General features: G+C 34.8%; 1 protein-coding gene across 2 annotated transcripts in view; it reads left to right on the plus strand.

Annotated features, from left to right (window-relative positions):
* The first annotated feature begins 291 nt into the window (after nt 1-291).
* LOC149076295 (discoidin domain-containing receptor 2-like) overlaps nt 292-17,189 on the plus strand; it is a 55,860-nt gene continuing 38,962 nt past the window's right edge. Inside the window, exons 1-2 of one of the 2 annotated variants that reach the window (XM_089243853.1) lie at nt 292-763; nt 13,221-13,487. In XM_089243853.1, coding sequence (XP_089099979.1) covers nt 13,385-13,487 — 103 coding nt within the window. In that variant the 5' untranslated portion in view covers nt 292-763; nt 13,221-13,384. Of the gene's footprint in view, nt 919-13,220; nt 13,488-17,189 lie in introns of both variants that reach the window. The other variant, XM_089243854.1, reaches the window with a different exon arrangement.

The following is a 17,189-nucleotide window of genomic DNA, read 5'->3' on the forward strand; positions in this document are numbered from 1 at the left end:
TTTGGTGAAAAGAAAAAATCTACAAAATAATGATTAAAATAAAATTCCTTATTTGTTAATCTAGAAGGAACTATTCAGGAAATAAAACCATAAATACGGGGGAAAACCAAATTTCTATCCAATATAATCTGATATAACACCGAAATCGGTTTCACCTGGATCATTTTGGCCGAATCTGCAACACATTGGCGGCATTTATTTGGCGAGTAATCTCTGTTTTGCACGGCCAAATTTGGTTCTGTTTTGAGTGCATTGCCACCCACGAGATGTTTGATTGCACGGAAAGCGTTTAGTGGAACATAGAGTGTGTGCGCGTGGTGTGTCTCGTGGAGGGGCGTTACACGAAAAAGATCGCGATCACCATCCCAGGGAAGCATCAGCATCCCGATGTGCCTGTCGGTTGGGGGCTACCGTGTGCTAGAAGAATATAGACGAGGCAAGCAAAGAGACTCTCTCTCCGGAACACCAGCGGCAAAAATCCCGCCGCTCCAACAAGTTGTTTTCCTCTCTCATCCACCATTTAATCAATGATTTTTCCTGTCGGATTTTATCGCAGCATTTCCGTCGTGCAGAGAGCAGTTATCATTACCGATGACAACGTTGAAAGAAGATAATGCCACCAAACTGACAGGGATATTTATCATGATATTCTAAACGCTGGCCCAAACTGATTCTCTTTCTTCTCTTTTTTTATCTTCTTCGTTTTTTTTTTTGCTTCTTTTTCTTCTTCGGTTTAACACGCCTTCTTCTTGTTCATTCACAGGTGAGTTAGTTTATGATTCTGATATGGTTTCTGTTACTCGTTATTTTTATCGTTTTAAGGTGCATTTAATTTTTTGATTGGCGACGGGGTTTTTGTACGTTTTATGTTCAATTTTCTACAAGAAATTCGATTAGACAAATATGAAAACATTGAAGGTAAATTAATTTTATATATAGATGCACACGTATAATATATCTCAGTATTCACTTCTTTAATCCGGTACGTCGTGGTTTCAAATTTGTTTCTTCAATCCCGATTTTTGTGCAAGATATTCGATTAGACAAACAAAAATAACGGTATCTAAATTTTATATTAATGAAAAATATATTTCAGTATTTTAATCCGAAGCTGTTTGAATGATATTTGCGTTAATTATTTTCCTCGTCCCGCGGTGTCCTAAACGCTAATAAATATTTCTCTCATTCACCTCTCAAAATTAATTTATTGGCTTTCATTTTCACATTTTTAAAAACACTAGAATCACGTGGAGATATTTCACTTGCTTCCTTTATGGGATATTATAAATTCGATGGTTTAGTGCGCAAATGTGTTAAGTGAATTTTTTTTGCAAAAAATGGAGTAAGTGTATGAGTTGAAAGCCATAATACCAGATATTGTGATGCACAAAAGTGGTAAGTGATAAGTAGACAGGAAAGCTGAGTTTAAGCATTCACTGATGTGCTATGTGAATGTATTTTTATGCAACACTAAACATTGAAAATGAAATCCTGAAAAATTAGCAAAATGTCACTGGCGACATGTGTGCACTAAGTCATAGAATTATTTCAGTCAAAAATCCATCCATTCAGTAAAGATGTGTGCTTAAATCCTTTTGATATGTATTGAAAAAAACACATGATGAATCTATAATATTTGAAATTTGAATGTATTTGACACACAATATCACTTAGGAGAGAGGATAAATTGTAATTTTGTAATTTTAATATTTCATTTTTTCATAGTGGTTAATAGAAAATAATTGACAGAATTTTGTTGATGTTACGTAGGGATGTAGAAATTACGTTATCTCAGTCGTTTCGATGTCCGTAATTTTTTTGTTCCACTTCTTTACTCACTGAATTCTTTGTATTTACGTGATATTTTATATCACGTAAGAATAATCAAAATTTGAAACATTTCTCTTGTATTCTTATTTTCTTTTGTTTAAAGTGAAAACCCCTAAAAAGCCTAAGAAAATCTCTTTTTACTAATACTTTGAAATTTAGAAAAAAAATACAGAAATATTTATACATATTTTTTTTTATTTGCAATCTATGTATTTAATCATATATAATTTATATAATAATTATCATTGTATAAATTATAAATAATTATATGAATTACAAATGCAAATAACTTCTGCGATTTTTTTTCACATTCTTATAGCTCATGTTACTCAATTTGTGTTACTTGAATTGACAAATTAAAAAAATATATTATAGGAAATTAAATTTTTTTCTGTATTTACCGACAAATATTTCGTATTTGGAAGCTCTAAGCATATTTGCTTGCAGAAAACTTACCGGATGATATACATTTAATGGCTTCCAATTCTTGTTCTTTAAGCAGCTCTAAAATTTAAATTCCATGGAATGAAATTTATCTTTAATTATTTGTCAAAATCTATAATGAATGTTTGTATATTTTTCTATGGAATCGATCCATCACACACACATATTGGATGAAAATATTTTTCTCGCTTATAGAACATTCAGAACTTATCATTGTGTTTACTCATGATTTACATAATGATCATATTTATTATATTCCCGTTTTTCCGCTTTCAATGAACGAACTCCTCCGATTCGCAGCGCCATCTACTAAACGGAGATAGAAACTAACTAGGGAATCGGCACTTGTTGAATCATCACGTGACTGAACCCTATTACAAAACGCATCGCTGATTTGCTTCAAGATTAATGAATAATTAAAGTTAACGCAGGTAACGCAACGTACGTACTGAAAGCGTATTCATGAACCGGATAACCATGAATAAGTAGTTTCGTGAATATGTTGCTTCGAATCTATCTATTGTTCGAATCAGACATGAGAGAACAGAACATATCCTAGTCACCCTCATATAACGACAAACATATTCGATGAGATACGGGTATGTGTACTTGAATGGTCAGTTTGCCTTTTCAGGTGAACCCTTGTAAGAAATTATTAGTTGGTTTGATTGATGAATGTGGATAATCGAACTGTACAGTCAGGTGATACTTCACTGATCTAGTATCATGATATGCAACATGGTTACATATAAACTGAAATAAAAGTTTTGAATAGTCAATCCCAATAAAAAATAACAGGATTTAACAAGACCGATACAAAGTTGTAAATATATAGTCGGCCTCGTTTAAACAGATATCAATGACTTCGATACATAATACCCGATCATGCGGGGAACAATTAGATTGCAGTGTTTCATACCGTAGTATACAGGGTGTTCTGTTAATGCACCAACAAACTCAGAGGATTGTTAGTAGACATCAAGAGGAACAAAAATTGCAATAGAACACTGTGTCGCCAACCACGTAACCACGTTGAGGGGGTGAAAATCGCGAAAAACGCACGCAGGGTACGACGTCACGCTGGAAAGTACAATAATAACTGCAAAAAGATTTATATTATTAATTATTACAAGAGTTGTTGGAAAAGTGGCAGCCGCTGACGTCATTGCATACTCTACAATGACGTAAAAACGATTCCCGGACGCGCTCCAGGAATCGGTAAGATACCAGGTATGCTTCTGATGTCTGCTGCAGCGACGACAATCCGCGCTATGAGATCCTCCGGTGTGTCCACAGAATATTGCTGTTGGTACACCCGCTGTGCTAAGCGTCCATCGCCATCTGCTCGTCCGTGAATCAGATGCATGCCAGTGTATTCCTCGTTCTTGTAGTCAGCCATCATTGAAACGTCAAACTCATTGAAACAGACAAACAACTGCTACACGCGTTGCACTACCGCAATAGCGCTAATTTACGTCGTCCGCAGCGCATGCGTTTCGCGACGCTGCTTACGTCAGATATGGTGAGCGAATCCACGAACGCATTCAGCGATCAACTCACATCCACCTTTCGTCTACTCTGGACTCATAACCTGCATGTGTTTTTCGCGATTTTCACCCTCTCAACGTGGTTTGCGACACCATGTTCCATTGCAATTTTTGTTCCTCTTGATGCCTACCAACAACCCTCTGAGTTTGTCGGTCCATTAACAGAACACTCTGCATACATTTTGTATTTAACAAATATACTGTACATACACAGGGTGTCCTGGAAGTGCCAATTCAACCTTTATCTCATCAACTCTTCCATCGTATACAGAGGTGTGCGATTCAAATAAAAAAAAAATACTCAAAAATTACCCTGTACCAGTTCAGTTTTCAGAGTGAAAATACAGTGTGTCACAAAATAAAAATTAAAAAAAAATTATACGGTTTCCCTGTCCTCTACTTTCCAATGAGAAACTTATTGTCCTGTCTCTTCTGAGCCCAACAACAAAACCTTATGTTTTTAATGCAATGTTCGCTGAGATATTTGAATTCAAAAAATCGGAAAAGGTTTGACAACAACAACATAGGGGAAAGAAGAGTTCTCTGTTAGTGTTTCTGTTCTTTCCCAACTTTTCTCCGATTTTCAAATCCAAATATCTCAGTGAATATTGTACTAAAAAAACATTTCTGTGGTTAGGCTCACGAGAAACAGAGCAACAACTTCCTAATAGGAAGTTAGAGGACAGGGGATGCAGTATAAAAATATAACTTTGTAACACAGTCTATTTACACTTTTAAAACTAGTGAGGGTAATTATTTTTGAACGCATTTTGAGCATTTTTGAAATAGAAATCATACCTTTACAACGAACGGTTGATGAGATAGATAACGGTTCCATTGGAACTTAGAGGACAACCTGTATAGACTGATATGCATAGGATGTCAGGAGAAATCTGAAAGTAAATTAGCCCAATGCTAATAGGGAGAGAAAGTCAACGGAAATGAAATTTCAAACTGAAATTATAATTGCCCTATTATATGTTTTTATATTTCCCCAATTTTCGAAATCTTTTGCGATTTCTTGTTTTTTGTCTAATCATGGAGAAGTTGATTGACCCATTTTTGTCTTTTCAGCATAAAATCATTGCAATACAAATTAGCCGACACCCCGTCGAAATTAGATTTTCTCTTCCGTTTCCTGATCAAGAGAGCTTCCAAAAAGCTTCTTTAATTTCGTCCGCATTTTTTGTAATGATTAATAATAACCTTGTAATGCCCGAGCTTGAGAAATTCCATGCTCTTTAGCAATTTGCTTTTTCCTAATTATCATTATTGTTATTATTGTATTCAAAACTTTCAATCTGTTTCACAAAGAGAACTTCTTTCTTTTCGGGTAATTTTTATTCCATTTTAAGACATTGCATTAAGCCAAAACGTTTGTGCGCATTTTTTTCTTATAATTTGAAAAGCACTTTCTAAGTGCAAAACAAAGAACAAAATCTAAATACAGTCGAATCCCGCTTTAACGAATACCGTTATAGCTAAAATCTCGTTTTAACGAACACTTTTCTAGTCTCCCTCTTATCCATGTAGGATAAGTTTACATGGTAACAATGCAAAATCCTTGAATTCCTTCATAACGACGTAATGATTCCTCCGGTCTCTTGGAGTTCGTTATAACGAGATCCCACTGTAATTAAATGCACTGAAGATAACTGATTAACTGATAATACAGGACACCAATTCTGTATTTTTTACATAATTCACTGTATATATATATATATAACTTTATGTCACTGCATACATATGCAACTTTTTATATATTTTACTTAATTTTTCTGAATGCTGCATTCGATAAAAAATATTATATGTATAGTAGTTGATGTGTATTTATAGTTGCCGTGCAAATTTCCATATTCCATTGAGCGGGAGAAAAGGTTTAGAAATTATAACATTATGGGGGAGAACTACAACATTGTCTCCATGGGAGACATTTTGGTTCCAGATGATTTTATCAGTATAAGCCGAGTATCAGACAAAGAAAGTTACCCGTTAATTCAAGTAAAATTTGAAAGATTATGATACAAAAGAGCAGAATGGTTTAGTGGTAGTTCTACCCCCCTCCCCCCACAAAAATAATTACGGGGATTATTACATTTTAAAATTATTATACAGCTACTTATAAAAATATTGTCAATTAGAAAAATTTGTGCCTCTTCCTATCATATAAAAAGATATTTGCCTCGTAGCAATGAAATTAAATTTTCTGAGATATCAGTGACTGAAATTCTTGATGTTTTTGCGATTTTTCGAAGCAGTGGGATTTTTTTTAGATTTGCATATATATCAGCAAGTAAAATGTACCAAAAACCAAGAATCATATATCAACTATAAATTCCTTGTGTTATACAGGGTGGTTATTTAATTCACCTTTGCCACATTTTATTAGCAAACCGTCACTATAGGAACACTTCTAATAAGAAAAGATATCTAAATAACGTGTAGAGCTCAGATACGTCATTCATATTTCAAGAAGTTCTATATTTATCAAAATAAAATAAAAAACCTAACTTTTTTAACTGGACACCCTGTCCTGAAAACCCAATTAGAAAGTTGTTTTACCTTGTCTCTCTATTGAGGCCAAAAAAAATCTCGTTTCTAAGTGCAATATTCTGTGATATGAGAATGCTAAAAGCGGAGGAAAATTATGGAAACACAGCATAAAAATAAGGGGGAAAAAGCGTTTTCCGTTAAGTTTTACTGTTTGTTCCTAAATTTTCTCCGATTTTTGAATTCCAATATCTCTGCGAATATTGCACTTGGAAACGAGGATTTTTTTTTTTTTTTGACATCAGGAGGGAAAGGGCAACAATTTTTTAATTGGGATTTTGGGCACAGGGTGTCCGTATAAAAAAGTTAGTTGTTTTTCAATTTCAATATTTATATGCCCCCCTTGCAACATGAAGTAAATATGCCTCTAGGATCAACGGTTTCGTCAGTAAAATGCGGCAAGGATAATTAATTAATTACACTGTATATAATTCACTATAATTTGCTTAAACAAAATTAGAACAGACAAATTTTTAGGAAAACATTTCATATTCAAACACTTAAAAGTGTAGAAAGACTTTAACGGTTATGAAGCATGTTACGCATACAATTTAGTGCATTTTCTAAATATTTCTCTCTGAATTTCTACTTCATGGGGAATTTCGGATCACTTTCGTGTAGTTTTTCATCCGCTTATAAGCTTTTCAATAAATGCATCTTCAATACAGTCCCATATGTTTTTTTATTCAAAAACGACGTGGTTATATCTAATGTAGGTCATGCTATAACTAAAATATCGAAGCACCCAAATATTTATAAATATATTCCGTGTTATTATAGCCGTATTTTTAGATCGTCCTCATAAATATTGCCGCACGCGATGCCATATCTGAAAACGGACGACCGACGTCTCCATGCACACTCGAAACGAAATATCAAACTTTATCTGCATCGTAATACTTTATAGATATGAGCGAGGAGGTATTTTTATTGCCTGTTGGATAACGTGGGCTTTGTGGTCGTAAAGATGTATTAACTGCTCCTACGCAGCACTAGAAACAAACAGTGCTCTCTCTCTCTCTCTCTGTCTCCTATCTTATGACAACACGAGGTTATTACAGTGCTCAGTCATTTATGAGAGGGAACTGGAACATCACTAAACCTCGAACGCCGAAGTTTCTAATAATAATAATATAGCCTCGATACCGTTACTACGGGAATACTACATGCATCACGTACGTGGCATGTCTTCTGTTTATTTTTCCGACCACCCCGAAGACACCGATTAACTGCAGCATTTTTGGTCTTGATGAATTTCTGTTTACTCCGGTTATTTCTTCCTGGATGACGGATGGGTAATAGGTGTCCACTCGAACGTCACATACTTGCTGGACAATTCCTCTTCTATTTATGTGACAGCAGATGTAATGTCCGAGGTACCCGAATGTACCCTTTCTTCTTTTATGCCTTTATGCTGTTTCTCCTTTCAATTATCATATTATCGGATGGGCATCGAATAATTAATTTCGTCGTTGAAAGTGTAAGACGATGCTAGAAATATTTCATATCGCTTTTGCTGAATTAAACAATCACGCACAATATAATTTTAAGCCCATAAACTGTAGATGAAGACCTTTTTCTGTAAAATTTACTATTTAATGATTATTTTCAGACTTTGAAAGAATATATTTGGTTCAATATCGATTATTTTCATTCACACCCATAATAATATTTTTTTAAAGCTAAGGTTTTCGTCATATGGCCCTTTTGATCAATCCGAAGCTATATAGCTCAAATAGCAGCCATATTGTCTAGCCCCTACCAGATGGATATATAGCTTGAAAACTCTAGCTTTAAAATATGTCATAAGGATGTAAATGAAAATAATCGATATGAAAGCAGGGATATTGTTTTAAAGTATAAGAACAAATCATTAAATACTATATTCTAAAGAAAACTCCCTTCAAATTTCATTTATGAGTTTGAAATTATATCATGCGTCAATGTGCAAGATTTCCAACACCATCTTGTTTTTCAATAAGACAGTGCACGGTATTATTTGATGCCATCTTACAAAATAACATAATTCGTGAGTTATTGACTGTCATATAAATAGAAAATGAATTGTTCAACAAGTATGCGTGAAGTAGGCCTATTATAGCATAAAAATATTAAAATAGTTAGATACATTGTTCCCATAAAGTTGTTTACCACAATAGCAATATCAACTACTTTTTTAGCGCTTTCGGTGATCCTATGGTGGAAAATACCGATGTAATGAAACACATTAAGAAGAACGAAAATTAGTGACGAGGTTGAAATACTAAAATTTAAAGCAATTTTGAGCAAGTTATCAAAAAATATCGTTGTAGCGGTTTAAAAAAAAAATCTCAAAATTACCGTTATAGAAGGATTTACCGTAGTAAAGGATATTGTTGTATCGAGAGAAGTTCAAAATTAAACTACAGGCAATTTCGAAACAAGGTTTGAAAAAATATCGTTATAGAGGGATTTACCGTTATATCGAGTACCGTTGCGGCCAAATTTCACTGCATTTCGCATGGAATAAAGACTGTTACATCAAAAAGAAAACTAAAATAAAATAAATTACAATTGTTAACTCAATTGCAATGATTATCCTTCACTCTCTGTACAGAGGGATATAAAGCTGCATACATAGTATATGATACTAGCTCGTTTCACGCAACTCAGCAGCTTAAATTCATGCCCGGTATCGCTTGGTGATTTTATGTTACAAAGCGTTTAGTAGAGAGTGTAATGTTACTAAGCGATTAGTCAGGAGCTAGCAGCAGCGCATATTGTAAGTTAGTACTAGTGTAAATCGGAGCGGGCGATAAATATGCCATAATAAGAGCTGGAAGATAGCGTGGCCGAAAGCGAGTTTTCTTAATTGAGGGTAAAGCGAGATGAAACTGCAGCGATGTCCACAGGGTACTCGTGTAAGAGGATACCAGCGATTTCATAGGGGGAAGTGGGTACCTTTTCGGATTTTGCTACTTGCATCAGGTTGATGACCCCCCCCCCTTCCTACCCTCCTTTTGGTAACGGGAGATGCGCACATTATCGTTTAGTATTTCAAAGTACTCCGGCTTTGGGGCTATTAGAGACTTACGAGGGGGGACAACATAAAAATAAGAATTTTGAAACGACTTAGATCCGAGCTATTCAGAAATTGAAGTGCTTATATCAATACGCTTGTACGGATAGTCATCAACGCCAAGTTTGCCTTTGATCGGGTATATTATGTACTTGAAGAAGAAATTAAAAACCCACATCGATTTCTTTCGAAACCTCCTTAATTTACAGAAATTAATAAGTTGCAAGTGCCTTAAAACTATATTTTTAATAATGTCTCACATGTGCATAGGCGAAGGGGCTTTTTCTATCAGAAAAATCCATTTGATAGTTACTATTCAGAGTGATCCGAAAATTTTGCCTCCGACATTTCGCTTGCCCTGACCACATGAGTGAATATTCGATGTACCTGACCATATGAGTGAAAGATTGAATGACCGTATGAGTGACCAAGCGAGTTGTTTACGTGATCAATTTAGTGATTGTATTAGTGATCTCACTCACTCATACAGTCGCACAAACTCTTCAATTGTTCATTCATATGGTCACTAATTTGATCACTAGCTTTATCACTCATACGGTCACTAATTTGATCACTAGCTTGATCACTCATACGGTCACTAATTTGATCACTAGCTTGATCACTCATACGGTCACTAACTTGATCACTCATACGGTCACTCACTTGATCACTCAAGTGGTCACCTACTTGATCACTCAAGTGGTCACTCATATGGTCACTCACTTGATCACTCATATGGTCACTCATCAACTCATTTGTTCACTTATACCGTCACTCACCCACTCACTTGGTCGCTCATTCGGTCACTCATACGGTCACTCACATGGTCACTCATCAACTCATTTGTTCACTTATACCGTCACTCACCCACTCACTTGGTCGCTCATTCGGTCACTCATTCGGTCACTCACTTGGTCAGTTATATGGTCACTCACTTGGTCAGTTATATGGTCACTCACTTTGTCAGTTATATGGTCACTCATTTGGTCAGTTATATGGTCACTCATTTGGTCAGTTATATGGTCACACACTTGGTAACTCTTACGGGCACTAACGCATTCACTTGGTTACTCATATGATCAATAACTTACTCGGTTACACATATGGTCACTCAGCCACTCACTTGCCCAATCATACAGTCACTTACTTGGTCATTTGCTGACTCACTTCGTCACTCACCCTGTCAGGGCAGGCAAAATGTCAGGGGCGAAATGTCCGGGGTGAAATGTACCGCGGACGAAACGTAACAAGGGCGAAATTTCCGTAAACCAGATTGGAAACGTTTGCATGTTTATACAAAACTAAGTGTTCCCTCCTGGCCTCGATGCATTTTAGAATTCTGAACCTCTTCTTGAAGGAACTCCTTTGAAGATAGGCTTTTAAAAATTACATTCATGTCATTAATCTTTGTGTCTTTAAATCTGCAAAAATCTCTCACCGTGAAGGTCTATCTTGATTCTAAAGCAGTGGTTCTTGGCAACCCAAGGAGCATTTCTGAAAGTGAAAGACAGAAAAAAAAAGCACGTCTGATTATTCAGGAAAATTAAAATGATAATAAAAATTGAATTTTTCGATTCTTAAAAAAACATGAATTTTATACTGACTTTTTGACACCTTAATTTTTTTCCCCGCTTGTAGAAATGTATCACGTGGAATTCACGTTGCAATTTTTTTTTTTTTTCGATTAGGGCGTTAATTCGTTTTGATTGAGGAAAACACTATTTATACACTTAATATTTCGCGGATTTATTCCCATTATTGTATTTCATGTTGTTATCATGCTGCGCTTAGATCTGATACAGTCGTCTGGATGACCGACAGTTTTGAAAATACAGTATGTAACAAAATAGGGAAGAACAATTCATTAAAACGTTTTGCCAAATTTTGAAGAAAAAAATGTAAAAGACAAAAACAGTTTTTTTTTTTCAATTAGCTTTTCAACTTATTTTAAAAAAGCCAAAATTGCATATTAATAATAGCCATAAAAGGGAATTGAATAGCAAGTCGTATAGACGTATTGCGATCTAGTAGTCTAGCAATTAGGGGGGGACTGGTCTGTGACTGTGCAGGTCTGGGTGTGAATCCCGGTTCGGGCATGGATGTGTCTACTAACACTTTCAAACTCCCAGGACAGATTATACGGATTTCTTGGGAATACGCGAGGATTCCGTTAAATTTCGTAAGAATCTTCTGGTATGTAATTGCTTCTTCGATAAACATAACAACAGCTTCCACGTTTGAGACTACAGCTTATTCATTTCTTTTCACGCATGCTCAATTTTTCAAGCTGCGATCCAGTTTAGGGTGGCTTTAATGGTGGTGAGACCCCTTAAAGGTCAATTGCTTATTCATAAAACAACAAAATTTTCTTCACATGAAATACCACTGTTCAATATGAAATCCAAGTAAAAACGATACGTGAATACATACATTTTAATCATCAGATAGTTGTTTTCTTCATCCTCATAAGCAATAATTCATTGTTCTTGACAATCGAAGTAGAATAAGATATACACTGCATCATGCAAGGAGGTATGATGCTTCATTTCAAGTAAGGTATTCCAGCTATAAATAATAAAATAGAAAAATTTTCTTCTGAAAATTTTTAGGATGAGCATTTTTGCTTATAATGGGAGATTCAATTTTTTGTTCGAAAACTGTAAAAAAAAATCTTTACTTTAAAAATAAAACACATTGTTTTCTCGAAATTACATAAATAACTAATGCACATCTTCAATTTCCCCCAAAAATATTGATGATATAAAATATTAATGTTTATATGCAAATTCTCGAGCTTATATTGAAAATTCATAAGTTTCCTTTCATAAAAAAAAATATTCACATAGTAATATTATATTTTATTTCAAATGAAAAATCGGATTTCTTCTGGAGAAGCTTCGAAATTTCTATCAAATTCCATTTCTTAGGAATTCGAGGAGGAAATGATCGATGTCTCGGAAATATAATGTTTCGGAAATTCCTTTCAGATTGACTTGTTAGCACATCACCAGAATTTTGTTTTTTTTTATATTTTTCCGCCAGCGGAAAAGAAGTTTTCTCGCTCTCTTAACCAGTCGATCTTTACCGTGTTGCTCAGGTATATGCATATATATATGTATACATATTGAGCCTTAGTTACCATATCTGCATATGAAAGTGTCTGTTTTACCAAAAGATGAGCGGCAAATGCTAATTTCATGCAAATGCTATTCTTTAACCCAACGTAACATATCCCTATGTATTATTCATCGGGAGTTTTCGACGCATATTATATGCAAATGTGCGAAGCGTTTATGTTATAATTTGGATATTATATTCAGATTTTAATGTAAATTAGTGCAGTGAATTCACTTTATTCCGAAGTCGTTCTTCCTTTGAAATGGATTATGTAATTTTAAAAATGGAATGAATTTTTCGGACAAAAATGACTTTTATATATTGTTTATTTGTCTATTATTTTTAGTTTGGCTGTAAGTAAAGTGTGATGTTGATTTTATGCATACTTGAAGTGCTATTTTACGGGAAATATCACAGAGCAGTTTCGTGGAAAATTTTCTCAGAGTCGGTATTCTTTTGATAAAAAAATGCAAAGATTATTTTATTGTGTTTTTCATTTAAATTTTTGAATTTAAAAAAATGTGAAAAAAATCTATATATTTACATATATTATAATATGTATATGGTTTTGATATTCCAAAGCACGTGGTGGAAAATATTTGTTTGAAACATGGAATGATTCAAAAATTGTCCAGTTGACAAATTTTCACATTTCTTAAATCCTTTCATTTCAGATGAAATGGAGGTCAGAGACCTATCTACGATTTTATGGCTCATGAAGCAAAGCAGTTATTTGAGAATCGACACTAGCGAGATATCTACAGACTGTTACCATTTGAAAAATGAAGTATTCGTGGGTCGGTAATTGTTTTTCTTCGGAAAGGACCTAGTGGTGAACATGTTGAACATGTTGAAACTTTATGGATCGCGCTCATTCGTCTTACTTTTTCTTATGGTGTGCTTCGTCTCATTTCAAACTCAAAGCTATGCATTAAACTTAGGTAAGTTTATAATACTAATCACTTTTATTTATTTTAACAGAGATTCTTAAAAAACTTCTATTTTTTTAGGAATGTAATAAGTGTTTTGTTAGAGTGAGGTAAATTATATTTACCCTCAAAATTTTATTAACCTGACTTCTATATTGTAAATTAATTTTATCCTTAAGTCACATTAAGAAATACATCGTTCTTCACAAAGAAATAGATCTCCCACAAGATTGTATTTTGTTACTAACACTATATATACATAGTGATTCAGAACTCATGGGCAAAAAAAAGAATCATAATATACATCTGACAAGCGATATTCGCGGTACAATGCGTGTTTGTAACAAATGGTGAACCGTTAGATGGTGTTGTCGCTGAACGCTTAAAGCGCTGGTTTTGCCCCTTATCGTCATTTCTCTCGTGGATTGTCGAAGGCTATAGTGGTTTCATGAATCAAAAAAAGGTGGACATACATTTAATATATGGTGCTGCGAACCATAGTGCTTTGGAAGCCAAAAGCCCGGATCTAGAGTCTTTTCCGATACGGCCAGTGCACAGTTTGAAAAACTTTTGAGAGACTTCACCGATGTCTGTGTGAAGTTCTTTTGTTAGCGTCATGCAGATACTGGATGAGTCAGAAGTGTGAAGATACAGCAAGAAGCTCGTTTAATAGAGACACCGTTAAAATGAAATTCTCAAAGTTTTTTCGATTGAAAATGCTATCCGAAAACATTACCTGCCTAGTTTTTAGATTGCAGATAATCACCGTCGCAGCTAAATACATGAAAAATGAATGTCTACCTTTCCATCCCTTCTACAATACATGATGGAAACATCATCGTGCAGTAACTAGTGCTTTATGAGTCCAATGACAACGCCATCTGGCAGCTCATCAGTTGCTTCCCGACCTGGCCAACGACCTCACCGCTATGTTCTATCACTCTTCCAAGTTTTGCTCATGACTTCTAAATCGCCGTGTATATTTTAAGGTTTCATTTGAAATGCTAATAATAAAAACTCAAAGAGAACAACAAACAAAAATATACATATTCTCACTGATAGCGATTCTGTTCTACTGATAGCGATACTTTATGTGTATTCTGATGTAAAAAAATCTACGGAACTGGCATAACATGAAAGATTTATCCAACATGTGTTTCTGTGACTGAAGAAGAGATTGTACTGATATCTTCAATGTCAAGGAAGAACTTCTGAACTATGCTTGAGGGTTTCCAAAGCAGGGGTCATGATCGTAAGAAAGCATACGAAAATAAACGTTATCCAAATTTTTGATCTGTAATTCTATATGTGCATATCACAACGCTACTTCCTGCACGCTGAACCTCCCTCCCACTCCCGTTCTATTCTCTTCACTGATGCTGCTGCCAAACCACACTTTATGTTGCATATCGGACATTCCTTCATCCGAGATTAAGATCACGGACTTCCGCATATCGTCTAAGAACGGAGACTGAACTACTGGATGTGATGTGGAGTAAAAGAATTTCAAATATTCTGAGACATCCATGGAAAGTTTGACTCGTGGAGAATGGAATGTGTTTTTCAAAGTTCGTGGAATCTTGGTATCCAACTCCAAAACATTTCCCGAATTTAAACTTAGATATTATCCATAAAGAAGCATTTGGAAAGACGCAAAATATTCATAGCGATAAAGATTTGCATACTCCATTTCCATACCGCTAATATTTATTAATTTTTTGTGCATCCGTCTGCATAAAAAAATTCCCAGCTAGAAATGTATAAATACAGTGTTTTCCCGAATGTAAGACCCGCTCCTATATTAATTTTTGCTCCAAAAAATGCACTAGGGCTTATTTTCGGGGTAGGGCTTAAATTAGGAGCATCTTGAAAAATTACCCTAAAACATTTTTTTCGGCCGAATATCTCTTTCTTTTTGAATACATTTTTGAATGATGGTGACCCAAAAATCAACAAAAAATTACACAAACGGTGAAATTCATAAAACCTTTGGGTGTCTTCGTCTTCGTTTGAAGTAAACAAGACGTTCAGTTTACTCAAGTTTCAGAACCAACCGAGGCGATGTGTTCATTCGGTCCTCAGCATTGAACTACACCGATTATTTACGAAAACTATAGTTATTTATGAAAACTGCATTCATTGGGTAGCCAAAATACATCATACATATATTGTTTTTTTTATTTATTGTTAGAAACAACGTGGCAGTAAATAACTGTTAGCAAGTGATTATGCGGATGAATCCGTAATCTAATGAAGCCCCGAGGAAATTTTCAAGATCTCCAACAGTGCTCAAGAGTGAATTAGACTGGGTGAATTGAACTGTCCTAGCGGTATCGGTTGCTTCTCCCTTCTGTCACACAATCCTTGATCGATCAAACTTCTAATTGCGCCTTTTGCGAGAAATGATTTTATACAACTTTCTATACATTTTTTTATTATTGTGCCCATTGCACTTTAACTTTCAATTGATTCATTTGATTCTTCGATTTACATAATTTTAATTGCAATGCACTATATGTAATCTTTGACATATAAATAAATTCTGGTTTTGTCAGAGATGTCTAGGTCCCCCTTGGGGGTTGAAGTGCTTACGTTCCTTCCTCCGACAAAGTCTGGGTATCTCGCGGTTTCTCCAGAAATTTTCTTCACTTTGCTTTGATAAAAGCCAAAGTATCAAATTTACCTGTTTACGTAGGCGTTCATCTCTTGTCCAAGGATGCTTGGTTGGGTATTAACGACAATTTTTAATTATATAGTTTATGTTGTAATTTATTTTAATTGCAATAAAACCCCTCTTAGATACGGTCACCTTTATTTAACGGCAAAATAATAATTTCCCCGTATAATAAAAGCATGTATTTCAAATCCCTGATTAGCAGTCACCACTGTTTTACGGACGAATGTCTTTTCCTCGCCAGTGTCCACAAAATAGGGATTTTACTGTATTAATTTGTATATGAAAACGTTCGTTAACATTTTTTTTGTTCGATAATAAATAATAATAAAATCACAATTTTTTTATGGTTCAATAAAACCCATCGTGTATTGCAACGTCGTGCTAAATGAGTCTGATTGACGATTTTAACTAAGGCTTATTTTCGGGGAAACACGGTGTATAAATATGTATTTTTCGTACATTTTTATACGCTGAAAAAAGCTATTTTTCCTTGCCACTTTTCAACATAGGCCCTGCCTCAGTCCATACGCACTATGGAACATTCACAGACTACACCATATGAGGACAAAACTATGAAAGAACTGTGGTAAATGACTAATAACTCACATTACTATCTTTAGCTATGTATCACGTTGATCTTTGTCAAAATTCCTGCCTATTGGTTCAATTTTTTTTCCCGTTGACACTTTAACTCGGACATTCCTCGTCTTCTGGTGAATGGTGATCCTCTTTGAAGTATCGATACCACTAAAAACACAGTTGTATGGGATGCACAGTCAGTAATCATTTGCATGATTTTACTGTTAACAACTATACCGAAATCTTACCAAAATACTTTATGCTTTATTTTCTGATTTTAGAGAGCACATTGCATGTTTTAACATAGGAAGGTGTTCCGGGAAGAGTCGAAAAAAATTATTTAGGACCATATTTCCTTGAGTAAAATTTCCTATGTTTGGCTCCTAAATTGGCTAGCACCTAAATATTTTTCTGATTTGTCAAGCCCTACTTTAATGCGAAAATTCACATTTTTCGGA

Source organism: Pholcus phalangioides, unplaced genomic scaffold (assembly GCF_987345545.1).
Source record: "Pholcus phalangioides strain wild (caught in Gottingen) unplaced genomic scaffold, Ppha-v1.0 ptg000015l_1, whole genome shotgun sequence".
NCBI classification, from domain to species: domain Eukaryota; kingdom Metazoa; phylum Arthropoda; class Arachnida; order Araneae; family Pholcidae; genus Pholcus; species Pholcus phalangioides.